At 43.2% G+C, this 15,458-nt stretch overlaps 1 protein-coding gene across 1 annotated transcript in view; it reads left to right on the plus strand.

Moving 5' to 3' along the window:
- DHX35 (DEAH-box helicase 35) overlaps positions 1-14,336 on the plus strand; it is a 35,691-nt gene extending 21,355 nt beyond the window's left edge. Inside the window, exons 15-22 of the mRNA XM_072112159.1 lie at positions 153-248; positions 1,671-1,765; positions 1,843-1,920; positions 3,850-3,979; positions 7,156-7,237; positions 8,780-8,851; positions 9,460-9,571; positions 12,840-14,336. Coding sequence (XP_071968260.1) covers positions 153-248; positions 1,671-1,765; positions 1,843-1,920; positions 3,850-3,979; positions 7,156-7,237; positions 8,780-8,851; positions 9,460-9,571; positions 12,840-12,884 — 710 coding nt within the window. The 3' untranslated portion in view covers positions 12,885-14,336. The remainder of the gene's footprint in view (positions 1-152; positions 249-1,670; positions 1,766-1,842; positions 1,921-3,849; positions 3,980-7,155; positions 7,238-8,779; positions 8,852-9,459; positions 9,572-12,839) is intronic.
- Positions 14,337-15,458: the final 1,122 nt, after the last annotated feature.

Below are 15,458 nucleotides of genomic sequence, written 5' to 3' on the forward strand. Positions count from 1 at the left end.
TGAACTCCAGCACCCTCGGACATATACAGCCTCCCCTTGGTGGCCCTGCCAAATAATTGGAGTTACCCATCTAGACACGCTAACAGCATTGTACATTTTGTTATTAGCAGTGATATCTTGACATCACAACATTTTTTTCCCCCTTTTTGCAGGCTTGGATAAACATTGTCGTTTGACCGAGCCCCTTGGTGTAAGAATGGCAGAGTTTCCTCTTAACCCAATGTTTGCCAAGATGCTGCTGGAGTCTGGTAAGTTTTAGGGACCAGAATATCAATGTCATAATTGCCTAGTTCTGCCTGCAGTATCCGCTTATTACGGTGGTCATTAGGGGTACTTCTTCTGATGTGACTCCTTTCTACGGCGCTGCATCAGAAGAAGATTGCAAAACCTGGTGTCAGCACTGGGATGTGTTAACATAGCCCAGACCTAGCACTAACACCTTGGGTGGGAAAAGCTCTGATCCAGAGTATTTAACCCCTTAGACACTGGTCAAACATGGATCACTGTGTCTAAGCAGTTGCAGAGGGAGTGATCTCCTTCTATCAATCATTTTCACCCTGCAGCATGGATCCTGGGGTGCCAATAATGTCGCAGGCAGCCGGGGGTCTTCTGAGGGAACCCCTGGGCTTCCTGTAGTATCTTTCTGTGAGTATCTTTCTATGAGTTATGGTCTTATAGAAAGTCAATAACTGACTGGATAATGCATTTTACTACGCAAGTGCAGTGCATTATACAAGAGATCAAGTGATCTCATGTTAGTGTCTCCTTGTGGGTTAAAGTAAAAAAAAAAAAAAAAAAAGGTAAAAAAAAACCCCCACACAAGCCAAAATGCCAAAACACACTCTAAAACACACCGGCTAAAAATCTATAATAGTATTTATTCCGTATGACTAAAAAGCTAAATAAAAATGAAGATAAAACTTTGCCCAAAGTGACATTTTTTTAAATTATCCTTCACACAAAAAATTATTTTAAATGCGATCAAAACTTTAAGTGTTTACAAATACAAACTACAGGTCTTTCTGCAAAAATAAGCCCTCTCACAGGCACATAAAAAAAAAAAAAGTTATGGTACATACATTTGGAATTGCTATGTGCGTATTGACCCAGAAAAATAAGCTTTTTTATGTTATTTCGGTTTCACAATAAATGCAGAAAATCTTTGTTAGAAAAAACATGTTAGATTAGCATTTTGTTAAATATACTTGACACAAAGGGTTTGTAAAAGTATTACAGCAGGACATATGAAACCCAAAATTGTTATTAAAAACGACTTTTCATCCCGAAAAATAAATACGTTATTTTTTGTAGGAGGCATTGACTATAAAAATCGGAAAAATGGAAAGCAGGTGCAGATATAAGGGGTTATGCAAGACGCAGACTGCAGCGCTATATTTCTAACTATTAATAACAGAAATGAGGAGAGAACCTGCTGAACGTAGGTGTGAACTTAGCCTAAGAGCTAATAGGCACCCAAGTCACTACATCCCCGGCTATAACTTGGGTGCATCAAATTGTTTTGGTTTAGAAGTAGAAGTTATAACCTTTATTCATGCATCTGTTCCTTTGTGTCCTCCTGTCAGTCCTACAGCCCTGCTATATCTGTACAGATTGGAATATTTGTTTCATATGTAGTGTCCAGTCTCCCCATGGATCTCCTGTTTCCTCAGGTAATTTTGGATGTTCTGCAGAGATTCTCAGCATTGCGGCAATGATGCAAATTCAGAATGTGTTTGTTGTTCCTCCAAACCAGAAATCTCAAGCGGTGAGTGCACATCATCCTGCAGAATGAGGGCAGCTACTCTTTTCTTTCCTAAACTTCTTCATGTCTTCTGTTCATAGACCAGAGAACATCGGAAGTTTGCGGTGGAGGAGGGAGATCACCTGACCATGCTGAATGTCTTTGAGGCTTTTATCAAGGTAAGGCTACAGTCACACGATCATTGAGGAACGTATATACTTCTCCCATAGGCCGGCAATGGGGGCACAGAAAGGTACAGAGTGGTACGATGCAGCACACGTGTGGCACCGTACCTCTCTGTACACAGGGAAAAGATAGGACATGTCCTCCGTGTCATGGCGCCGAGCGCCATGTATCTCTATGGAGAGGGGAGGGGTCAACCCCCTTCCTCTCCATGGCGCCAGACGTATGCCCCCGGCTATGGCGGCAGACATACATTCATGTAAATGCAGCCTAAGGGATGATTTTGTTTTGCATAATATATTGGGGGGGGGGTTCTCAGTGCTTTTACTCCAGTTTTCTGGCCTGCAAGCCTTGGAATAGTCACAATTCCTGCATACTATTTACCCCCTTGTGCCAATTAAATGCCTGGTGGCAGAGGAGTCTGGCGTGGGAGCTACAGTACAGCCGTCCTCTGGGAATATCAAGAGGCCAGAGCCTCCTAATATATACGCTCGAGCACTGTGTGACCACCTTGGCCATCTCTATATTTACAGGCAGTCCCCGGGTTACGAACAGGATTGGTTCTGTAGGTTTGTTCTTAAGTTGAATTTGTATGTAAGTCTGAACTGTATACTTTATTATTGTAACCCCAGCCAGAACTTTTTTTGGTTTCTGTGACAATTGGATTTTAAAAATGTTGGTTTGTCATAAGAACCGGGATTAACAATAAAGTTTAATTACAGGCACCTGTGATAACTGTTATAGATGTTTATTGTAGCCTGGGGCTAAAATAGAGTACCGTTTGCAACTAGGGGTCGTCTGTAAGTCGGGGGGACCTACACTATATACACTATATATAATATTATGCATAGCCAATATTTATGAAAGTTTGCTGTATTGTTTCTTGTTTGCACACCAAGTTAGATTAGGATTTGATTAGGATATGCCCTTTGGTACAAAAATTCTGGCTGCTATACTGGCCTCTGCAAGTTGAGTGTGATGATCTCATGGATAGTGCTTCCATGCTTCCATCCTGGTCTTGCTGTGGAGCTACACACTGCCCACACTGCAGTGATGATTGTAGCCACTGCATGTGACTGTGGGTGACACCTGGTAGTGATATGAGGGTCACTTATGTCAGTGACATGGCCAGGGCACACTGCTTCCCTATGTGTTGCCTCTCATGAGAGGGCATTTGATTGGCATATTGCTTGACCACACACAGCAGGATTTTTCCATGTTTGTACAGATGGCAACACGTCCGTGCACTGGTCAGTTGCCTCATTTATCATCCATCGTACATTTATGGGACCAGTTTGGGCACCAGTTATGGAATCCTAAAAGTATGCACAATCCGCAGGCCCGGCTACAACACCATCTGGGCAAACGTGTGGCAGGATAGCAGAGGGGCCTCCTTATTACTGTGCAGCTTTCCCTGGATTACAGTTGCTCTAAAGTATGATGTAAATTTTTATAGTCAATGATTGATAGTGGTTTTCCTGCATTAAAGAATTCCCCCTGCAGACACATTGTATGTACATGACATTACTATGGAATTAGCTTTGCTCTCTTCTCACCTTGTAATGTAGGGTTAACCCTTATTTCACTTAGAACTTGTGATACCCTTTCACTTCTCTGTATATATTTGTTTCTGACATTTCAATTTTGAATATAAATGAGCGATAAGCTCCATAGGGCTCCAAGTGACTTTATATATCCTTATGGCTAGAGATGAATGGACCTAATGTTTCCGCGACCCGGACATATTACTAGAACAGCCGATCCGGGTCGTGTGGACTGGAGTCGCATGGAAACATCGGGTCTACTCCTCTATACTAAACAATGTATGATTTATTCCACTTTGTGGTTATACCGTAGTATATATTTTATTTCCCCTGATCATGTGGGAGTGTAAACTTATTGATTTTGTATTTCATCACATGCAGTTTAATAAGAGCTCCCAGTGGTGTCAGCAGCACTTTCTCAACTACAAAGGGCTTATGAGGGCGGTCACCGTGCGGGAACAGCTGAAGAAACTTCTTAGCAAGTTCAAAGTGCCCAAGATCTCTAGTGAAGGTGAGATCTCTAGAGAAGGGGGGATCTCTAATGAAGGTATAATCTCTAGTGAAGGGGAGATCTCTAGTGAAGGGGAGATCTCTAGTGAAGGGGAGATCTCTAGTGAAGGGGAGATCTCTAGTGAAGGGGAGATCTCTAATGAAGGTATAATCTCTAGTGAAGGGGAGATCTCTAGTGAAGGGGAGATCTCTAGTGAAGGTATAATCTCTAGTGAAGGGGAGATCTCTAGTGAAGGGGAGATCTCTAGTGAAGGGGAGATCTCTAGTGAAGGGGAGATCTCTAGTGAAGGGGAGATCTCTAGTGAAGGGGAGATCTCTAGTGAAGGGGAGATCTCTAGTGAAGGGGAGATCTCTAGTGAAGGGGAGATCTCTAGTGAAGGGGAGATCTCTAGTGAAGGGGAGATCTCTAGTGAAGGTATAATCTCTAGTGAAGGGGAGATCTCTAGAGAAGGGGAGATCTCTAGAGAAGGGGAGATCTCTAGAGAAGGGGAGATCTCTAATGAAGGTATAATCTCTAGTGAAGGGGAGATCTCTAGTGAAGGTGAGATCTCTAGAGAAGGGGAGATCTCTAATGAAGGTATAATCTCTAGTGAAGGGGAGATCTCTAGTGAAGGGGAGATCTCTAGTGAAGGTATAATATCTAGTGAAGGGGAGATCTCTAGTGAAGGGGAGATCTCTAGTGAAGGGGAGATCTCTAGTGAAGGTATAATCTCTAGTGAAGGGGAGATCTCTAGTGAAGGGGAGATCTCTAGTGAAGGGGAGATCTCTAGTGAAGGGGAGATCTCTAGTGAAGGGGAGATCTCTAGTGAAGGGGAGATCTCTAGTGAAGGGGAGATCTCTAGTGAAGGGGAGATCTCTAGTGAAGGGGAGATCTCTAGTGAAGGGGAGATCTCTAGTGAAGGTATAATCTCTAGTGAAGGGGAGATCTCTAGTGAAGGGGAGATCTCTAGTGAAGGGGAGATCTCTAGTGAAGGGGAGATCTCTAGTGAAGGGGAGATCTCTAGTGAAGGGGAGATCTCTAGTGAAGGGGAGATCTCTAGTGATAATAAGTTCTATAGTGAAGGGGAGATCTCTAGTGAAGGGGAGATCTCTAGTGATGGGGAGATCTCTAGTGAAGGGGAGATCTCTAGTGAAGGGGAGATCTCTAGTGAAGGGGAGATCTCTAGTGAAGGTATAATCTCTAGTGAAGGTATAATCTCTAGTGAAGGGGAGATCTCTAGTGAAGGGGAGATCTCTAGTGAAGGGGAGATCTCTAGTGAAGGGGAGATCTCTAGTGAAGGGGAGATCTCTAGTGAAGGGGAGATCTCTAGTGAAGGGGAGATCTCTAGTGAAGGGGAGATCTCTAGTGAAGGGGAGATCTCTAGTGATAATAAGTTCTATAGTGAAGGGGAGATCGCTAGAGAAGGGGAGATCTCTAGTGAAGGGGAGATCTCTAGTGAAGGGGAGATCTCTAGTGATGGGGAGATCTATAGAGAAGGGGAGATCTCTAGTGATAATAAGTTCTATAGTGAAGGGGAGATCTCTAGTGAAGTTGAGCAGGTAACAGTGAATTGGTTTGTGAAACCCCAGCGGTGGGATCTTCACTGATCACAATAAGGCTGAGTTCACACCACGTTTTTTTGTATATGCTAAGACTATACTTCTGGAAAGCACCTGAAGTATACACTAAGCGTATACATTGACAAATCATAGTTGCTTCTTCTGTCTGGCCACTATATGATCTGTCCGTCAAAAAATTCAGGATGTAAAAACACAGCAAGCTACGTCTTTTCATACTGCAGCCTCTGCATGAGAGACGTATGTGCTTAGCGGAGACAATGGACTGCTATGAGGAGCGGATGAAGCATATTGCATCTCTCCCTACAGCCTGGCCTATGTCGCTCTGCAGGAGGAGGGACCCTTGTGAAGTCACTGTCCATATTAGGACAGTGAAATCGCTGGGGGAACACTCCGTTCATCTGCAGCAACCAATCACCGACTGCTGCGGATGTACACTCCTCGCCCCCTGTGTAGGGGAAAGAGGATCCCAGTGCAATGTATCCCACTGTGTAGGTATATAGTGTGCCATATGTTGTGAGGACACGTCGGGATCCTCCTGACATGTCCTTACAATGTATGGCAATTAACGTGGTGTGAACCCAGCCTTAGGGGGACACTTTGTTATCTGTACAGCTCTCTGCCACTCCATTCAGACTGTATGGGTCACTTGGGCAGCTGAATACAGTGTCCTTCAGTCCCGTAGACACTGAATGTAAGGCATGATCAACTAATGCCACTTTTAACAGGGTACAGGTTACTGTGCTTGTAATTTGTAGAATGACTTATGCACCAGTTCACACCTGCATCCAGACCTCCAAGAAGTCATGGATCTGTTAGTGTCTGTGACTTGAGACGCAAAGTCTAGCACTACAGCCCCATCAAGGATTCCACTCAAATAACAGAAGTGGCGAAACAGACACTAATGGAAACCATTAAAAGTCCATTAAAGTCATGTTAAACTTCCATTTATTATAGTTTGAGTGACGGAAGAAAATAAAGGAGGTCCTAACACGGGGGTGAACTGCAGCTCATGGCCCCCCTAAAAGCGAGCGTGGCTGTTAAAGCGCTCACACAAACTAAACATATTTTTGAACTCCCATTATATAGCACTACAGCTATCCCTATATTGTTCCTCTCCATGGCGAAAAATTCCACAGCCTCTTCATAAAGTTTGTCTCAACACGTGTACATATCCATGTTCTCCTAGCCTAGCCGTAACTCCAGCCTCCTGATTGAGAACTGGCCTGCTTTCTCTTCAGCTCAGTGTACTTGGCTCTGCTACATCATTCACACCATTTGCTCTGTGATTTGCTGAAAATAATTCCCCGGGAAGGGGTGAATGAGGGTGTAGAGAGAGGTGATGGCTGTATGTGATTGGCTGCAGAGAAATCAGCTGCCACTGAACATGCCAGACACCACTCAGAGAAAAGATGATGATTTGCATGGGGTGTTTTGCATAGATGGCTAGTAAACTTTTCAAAGGCACTGTGGAACTTTACAGGCATGGGGCGGAACAATATAGGGATAGTTGTACTGCGGTATAAAGGCAGTTTTCAAATATATTTTTAGATCATGTTGGTTGGTTTAAGCGACAGGTTGGGACAACCCAATTTAATGATAAATTTCTTTGCCCTCTAGGAGATCCGGATCCTATTTTGCGTTGTATAGTGGCTGGATTCTTTGCCAATGCTGCCAAGCTTCATTCCACAGGAGTTTACAGGTAATAAATAAGGGAGTGGAAATGACCATGGTGTGTATATGTGTAATATATACACTCACCGGCCACTTTATTAGGTACACCTGTCCAACTGCTCGTTAACACTTAATTTCTAATCAGCCAATCACATGGCGGCAACTCAGTGCATTTAGGCATGTAGACATGGTCAAGACAATCTCCTGCAGTTCAAACCGAGCATCAGTATGGGGAAGAAAGGTGATTTGAGTGCCTTTGAACGTGGCATGGTTGTTGGTGCCAGAAGGGCTGGTCTGAGTATTTCAGAAACTGCTGATCTACTGGGATTTTCACGCACAACCATCTCTAGGGTTTACAGAGAATGGTCCGAAAAAGAAAAAACATCCAGTGAGCGGCAGTTCTGTGGGCGGAAATGCCTTGTTGATGCCAGAGGTCAGAGGAGAATGGGCAGACTGGTTCGAGCTGATAGAAAGGCAACAGTGACTCAAATCGCCACCCGTTACAACCAAGGTAGGCAGAAGAGCATCTCTGAACGCAGAGTACGTCGAACTTTGAGGCAGATGGGCTACAGCAGCAGAAGACCACACCGGGTGCCACTCCTTTCAGCTAAGAACAGGAAACTGAGGCTACAATTTGCACAAGCTCATCGAAATTGGACAGTAGAAGATTGGAAAAACGTTGCCTGGTCTGATGAGTCTCGATTTCTGCTGCGACATTCGGATGGTAGGGTCAGAATTTGGCGTCAACAACATGAAAGCATGGATCCATCCTGCCTTGTATCAACGGTTCAGGCTGGTGGTGGTGGTGTCATGGTGTGGGGAATATTTTCTTGGCACTCTTTGGGCCCCTTGGTACCAATTGAGCATCGTTGCAACGCCACAGCCTACCTGAGTATTGTTGCTGACCATGTCCATCCCTTTATGACCACAATGTACCCTGTAACATCTGATGGCTACTTTCAGCAGGATAATGCGCCATGTCATAAAGCTGGAATCATCTCAGACTGGTTTCTTGAACATGACAATGAGGTCACTGTACTCAAATGGCCTCCACAGTCACCAGATCTCAATCCAATAGAGCATCTTTGGGATGTGGTAGAACGGGAGATTCGCATCATGGATGTGCAGCCGACAAATCTGCGGCAACTGTGTGATGCCATCATGTCAATATGGACCAAAATCTCTGAGGAGCTTCCAGCACCTTGTTGTATCTATGCCACGAAGAATTGTGGCAGTTCTGAAGGCAAAAGGGGGTCCAACCAGTTACTAGCATGGTGTACCTAATAAAGTGGCCGGTGAGTGTATATTACATAGCCACAGGAGATGACTTAAATGTCTCATTAGTTATTGGATCTTCATCTCCAGTAAAACCTAGGATCCAGTGACCCTCTTCAATCATTTGAATCTTTTCTTAGCAGGTGGTTTTGTCATTGATAATACTGTTCCCTCTTTTTCACGTTTCTTAGTGAGGGGGTTGCTATGTATTATTCCTCCTTGGGTCAGTGTTATTTATCTGGGCTTATGTATTGTTTGTTCCCTTGGAAATTTCTCTTTGTTTCTTTTTCCTAAGGACAGTAAGAGACGGCCATGAATTACATATACACCCAACATCCGTTCTATATGCGGAGAAGCCTCCAAACTGGTGAGTCCGCCTGTCTGCATTTACTGCAAACTGGCTCCGACACAAGTATTGGAAGCGAATGAGGTCACATTACTACTGGAAAGATGATAATAGATCCATCCGGACCGGATTCCTTGTGGCCTCCGTGTTAATGTCTAAGAACCTCAAAATTTACTTTCACTACTTGTGATGATGAGATCCTCGGCCCAACAATGTGTGTTCCTAGTGTTTCTGTATAGGCCCAGATATTTTTATTTTATTATACTCCACTGTGAACATAGTTGGTTAATAGGATTTTCCCATAATAGTGTTTTATGTTTTAGGTCATTCGCAGGGGCGTAACTTGAGGGGTTGCAGAGGGTGCGGTCGCAACCGGGCCCAAGAGGCTTAGGGGCCCATAGGATGTCACTTTCCCATATGAGAAGACTATTACTATACACCATACATTATAATCAGGAGCCTGGTACAGACTTTGCACTGGGGCCCATCAGCTTCTAGTTCCTCCACTGGTCATTTGGATACTTATATTTGGACCTGTTCTCAGTGGGACTAAAGCTCCTGTTCAGACACTGTGTATTATGTGCATATTAGAATATGAGATGATACATGTCTTGTTTTTGACTCCATAGGGTTCTGTTTAGTGAGGTGATCCAGACTAATAAGTACTACATGCGGGATGTGACTGCAGTGGAGTCGGCGTGGCTGCTGGAGCTGGCACCACACTTTTATCAACAGGGAACGGTATGACACAAATTTTGGCCTTCATGTCCCAGAAATCTCCAATCTCTCTGATTTTCCTAGTTAAGATCTAGATTAAGAACACATATCTTTATGACATAACTATATAATCCGCTCATGTAATTATTCAGTGTGGAACATGGTCTGTACAAATGTACAACCCTCAATCATCACAACCACAAACGCATATACTTAATGATTGTTCAGCCCACAACTAATAACACGTTTTAGCTTCTTTATCAATAACGTTTTCCAGACATTCATTTTAAGAAACGTAATAAATAACATCACCGTCATCCACTTCAGTATAGCACAAAGTCCATATATAAGATATCAGTCCACATCGAATCTTCGTGGCTCACCTATACTTGTGTCTAGTGTTTTGGTGAGCCACAAGGATTCGGTGTGGACTGATCTCTTATATATGGACTTTGTGCTATACTGAAGTGGATGACGGTGATGTTATTTATTACTTTTTTACATGTGAATGTTGTGAAAACATTATTGATAAAGAAGAAGTTAAAACATTATTAGTTGTGGTCTGAGCGATCATTTAAGTATATGCATATAACTTTATGAGCTATTAATAAAGTGTGGTTTCATCTAAAAGATCTCATCTTTCAGATCATATCAGAATTATGGTTCTGTATCTACAGACCCAGAGATACAGGCAGTTTAAGACATAGTAGGGAACTGGATTTTTATCCCCAGCTCAAATTCCCAATTGCGTCTTTGACTGCCTGAATCTCTGGTTCTGTAGATAACAGAACCACAAACCTGATGCTTTCTAAGGCTACATTCACACGAACCTATGGGAGATATATATACGACCGGCGTATATACGGTCCCCATACACTTCAATGGCCTCACGGCACCGGACCATTTCGAAGCCGGCGCCGTGCACTTTGCATTCCTATGGAGAGGGGCGGGGGTGAGCAGTGCTCTCCCCCTCCTCTCCCCCGGCGCCGATGTACTACGGTACGGCGGGCATACATCATGTGCATGTAGCCTAAAAGCTGAGATTTTCCAGCCTTTACAGACTCTTGGCAGCCCACATTTACTAATTGATAGACTAATGGAATATGTACCGTATTTTTCGGACTATAAGACTCTTCTTACAATAGGACACACCCTAGATTTAGGCTTCCAAAAAAGGAAAAATATATTTTACACCAATTAAAATATCCCTGTTGGTCGCACTAAAGCACAGCACACACAGCTCTGCTCCATCCATACATTTACACACACAGCTCTGCTCCATCCATACATTTACACACACAGCTCTGCTCCATCCATATAGTTACACACAAAGCTCTGCTCTATCCATATAGTTACACACACAGCTCTGCTTCATCCTTACAGTTACACACACAGCTCTACTATACACATGACACACACAGCTTTACTATACACATGAAGACACACACAGCTCTACTATAGACATGAAGACACACACAGCTCTACTATAGACATGAAGACACACACAGCTCTACTGTACACATGAAGACACACACAGCTTTACTATACACACACAGAACCCTTCCCCTCTTCTTCTTACCCTGTCCCAGCCCAGCATGTCCCCATTCTCGGCAGTATGTGGTGATGTAAGAAGAGGAGAGAACAGTACGGAGGCTCCTCTCTGGGTGATCGGGTGCAGCCCTATATCAGGGCATCACCCGATCTCCATTACAGGGTCAGGAGGGTCTGGCAGTGCTGGATCCTCCTGACCTCCGGACTATAAGACGCAGGCACTTTTTAGCAAGATTTTTTCTTGCTAAAAAGTGCGTCTTATAGTCCAAAAAGTACGGTAATCAAAACGGCTGATGCCATGTGAGAAGTCTGGGGCATGTTTAGGGTCTCTTTTGAGTTTAAACCAGTGACTTATTTTGGGCAAGATTTGGGCGTAAGATCCAAGACTCTGTTCTCCCGATAAATGAAGCTGCACATCCAACATCTGCCGTGGCGCACCATTCTCTATGGCAATGCCAAGCGCTTCTGTACTCTGTCTAGAGTGACAGAGGGTTAACTGCACTTGTAAGTTAAACTAACCCACACTAACCATATTAGTTTAAACTATCCCTACAATATTCCTTCCCATGCCTGAAAAGCTCCAGAGTCTATTTGTGAAGTTGACTCGCCAGCTATGGTTTTTGTGTTCTTCCTGCTCAGCCGAGCCTCCGGCTTCCTGATTGACAGGGGGGATGCTTGAGCCCAGTGAACTCAGCTCTGCTACATCATTCCCCCTCCCTCAGGAATGTGAGGGACGCTGGCTGTGTGTTACTCGCTAAAGAGAATTCTTCAGGGGTAGTCCCATTACAGCAAATTTAATGTTTTTGTTTGTATTATAAAAACTTATACAACTTTCCAATATACTTTCTGTATCAGTTCCTTGCAGTTTTCTAGATCTCTGCTTGCTGTCATTCTATAGAAAGCTTCTGATTACTTCCAATGAACAGAAATCTGACCATGGTCACACAGGTGCACGGCTTGTTATATCACACAGCTGTGATTACTCTCTGTGATATAACGAGCTGCGCACCTGTGTGACCATGCTACATCATTCCCCCTCCCTCAGTAATGTGAGAGACGCTGGCTGTGTGTGACTCGCTAAAGAGAATTCTTCAGGGAGGGGTGAATGAGGGGGTTGAGAGTCAGAGTGTCTGTAATTGGCTGAAGAGAAGCCTCCACCCCCTTAGGAATTCTCTTTAGCAAGGCGAATGAACTGGAGGTCCACCTGAGCAAGAAGGAGATGAATAAGCCGGACACAGCTCAGAGGAAAGACGATGACCGGATTCGTATGGAGTCAACTTTAACAAACAGATTGTGGAACGTTTCAGGCATGGGGGATAACAATATAGGGATAGTTGTACTGCTATATAATACAAGTTTTCAAAGATTTGTTTAGTTAGTGTGGGTTAATTAAAGGTTTCCTCTAATTTTTGGTAATGGGACCCATGTTTTTTGATTTAGTGGTTGAACCGCCACCAATCACACGGATAGAAGATAACCTTTAAAAACTTTAGATTAAATTTCCTTTACTGCTAAGCCACATGGCAAGCGGGAGATGGATGGATAGATACATAGATGGATGGATAGATACATAGATGGATGGATGGATACATAGATGGATGGATAGATGGATAGAAGTAACGTGTATATGTTGTCATCTACTATATCTTCAGTCTGTTGAGCTGCATATTTATAGGTACAGGCCTCACCTCGCTGTTCTGCAGATGAGAAAACTTAATTTCTGTATCTTCCATTCCCACAGCATCTATCTCGAACCAGTAAACGGGCCAAGCTGGACAATTTGTAATCCCTCCGCATTTCTATGTAACCCACAAAGAGAGAAAATCGACTTCACTCTCGCCAACATTTCTACGTCTGACCTCAACTCCCATGGAGATCTCCCTGCCTGCCTTCCTCTGAAGACGGAGTCCAGAAGCTTCATACTCATGTCCACATGAGCTCCAGATTGTGTTTGGCAGTGCCATCCCACACAACGTCTTCCTTTAGGCACATGGTATATATAGGTATATATATGTATGTATAACACAAAGGCCTTTTATTTTTTTAAGTTGTAAAAATGACGGAGAGAAGATGACGAGGTGATGAGGGGAGCACCGGCGCCGGTTTTGCAGTTGCCACAATCTTATTTTTTTATCAAGCACATTCACTGATCATGGGGTGAAGCTCCTGATGTAAAGTCTTATGTCTAGAAGATGCCCCTGGCGTCTTAACTCCTTAATGACCGGAGCATCACGGCCCATGTGATAGCGAGGTTTGTGTCTATGTAGCTCTGGATAGATCATGCATTAGATGCTACATGCCAATTTTTGTGCCTAGATTGAAAAGGGGAGGGGTTTTAAAAAGGGGAACCCGTCTGTATTAAAGGAAATTTATCATCAAAATAAGGCAGGATAATCCAAGGACACTTACTCATAGATCCAGGTACTGTGACTGTGGTAATCTTCTTATACTTCTTATCCAGGGCCTCCTTCCTTCTAAAATCATTAACATAATTATAAAAGTTGAAGAGCTCTGCCGGGTGTTACTAGAGCCCCTCCTTGCTGCTGCTTTACAGGCTACCTCCTCCTCCGCTCTGCTCCCTCAGCACTTCCCCCTCCCTCTGCCTGGTGTAGTGTAACAGACTGTGAAGTTACAGCACTGAAGGGGTCTGTTAACACTCCCCATAATTATAAAAGTTGATTTTAGAAGGAAGGAGGCCAAGGATAACACATATAAGAAGATGACCACAGTCACAGTGCCTGGATCTATGAGTAAGCGCCCCCCTTTGTCATGACAGTGTCATGCCTGATCAGAGCAGACACTATATTGTCAATGTCATATGTCCAGGAGGATTAACTGGGCCGCACCACAATGTCTTACCATGGATTAAAAAAAAAAAAAGCTGCATTTTTCATTTCATTTTGCTCATTTCATTGCATTTTTAATAAGTGAGTCTCAATCTGTAACAGTTTAATAACTCTTGTTATCAGTGATAGTAATTTCTGCGTCCTGACAATTTTCATCTCCCCCACCACTGGTGCTATGCAAGAATTACAACAAAGCAAAATGGCCTGCTTACTGCTCGGCTCTGGTCATTAAGGGGTTAAGGAGCCTTCGGTATGTATGCGTGGTCACTTACCCCCTCACTCCACAGGTCACACAGAAGTGATATTGTACGTCTCTGTATGTGTCCTTGATCCGCCACAGCCTTTTGCCTGTAAATATCTGTACATCATCACAATAAACCAGAAGGTACCTCGGCCTGCGGCCCGGTCACTGACAGCGCTCAGAGCATAGGGGGGTCTGCACACACCACCCTGTGCAAAATCGTAGCATTTTGTCTCCACTGAAAATGGTTTCAAAGGGCTTAAATCTTAAATTGCAAATCAAAATCTTCAGTGTAATGACAAATTTTAGCCATTAGGTGGCACAATAACACCACATCATGATCACACCTTGGCCTCCAAGGATCCAAACTCGTAATTCTGTGTCTTCTGTATCACCTCGCATCCTCTGTATTATAATAGCACTAATTGAGAAGAAAGTAAGTTTAGTCTGGTATGAATTATCTCTATAAAATATATATATATATATATATATATATATATATATATATATATATATATATATATATATAAAAACAAAATTATTTAAGCTTTAACCCCTTAACCACATGTGGTGGAATACTACGTCACAGTGCTGTTAAGGAAGGACTCATATTTACCGGACACCTATTGTTATCCATGCACACAGCCATCATGGCTCGGGTGGCCCCCTCCTACCCAAGGGCGACAGCAATCCGTAAGTCTCTCTGAGACTCCCAGGCTGGTATTTCCATGGGACACTTAAAGACTTTTTGTTTGTATTATAAAAAGTTATACAACTTTCCAATATACTTTCTGTATCAATTCCTTGCAGTTTTCTAGATCTCTGCTTGCTGTAATACTATAGAAAGCTTCTATGTTACTTCCAGTGGACGGAAATCTGACCATGGTCACACAGGTGCACATCTCGTTATAACTCACAGCTCTGATTACTCTCTGTGATATAACAAGCAGTGCTCCTGTGTGATCATGGATAGATTTCTGTCCACTAGAAGTAAACAATGCAGCTTCCTACAGCAGGACAGCAAGCAGAGATCTAGAAAACTGTGATGAATTGATACAGAAAGTATATTGGAAAATTTTATAACTCGTTAAAATTCAAACAATAACATTAATTTACTGCAATAGGAAGACCCCTTAGATGAGAGGGAAATACCCTGTATACTGCAATACAGTTTTATTGCAGTATATGGTAGGAGCAATAAAATAACCTAAAAGTTTATATAACCTCCAATTCCTTAGATCCACAATATATTGAAACAAACATAATCAAAAAC

Source organism: Engystomops pustulosus, chromosome 6 (genome assembly GCF_040894005.1).
Source record: "Engystomops pustulosus chromosome 6, aEngPut4.maternal, whole genome shotgun sequence".
Lineage (NCBI taxonomy): Eukaryota > Metazoa > Chordata > Amphibia > Anura > Leptodactylidae > Engystomops > Engystomops pustulosus.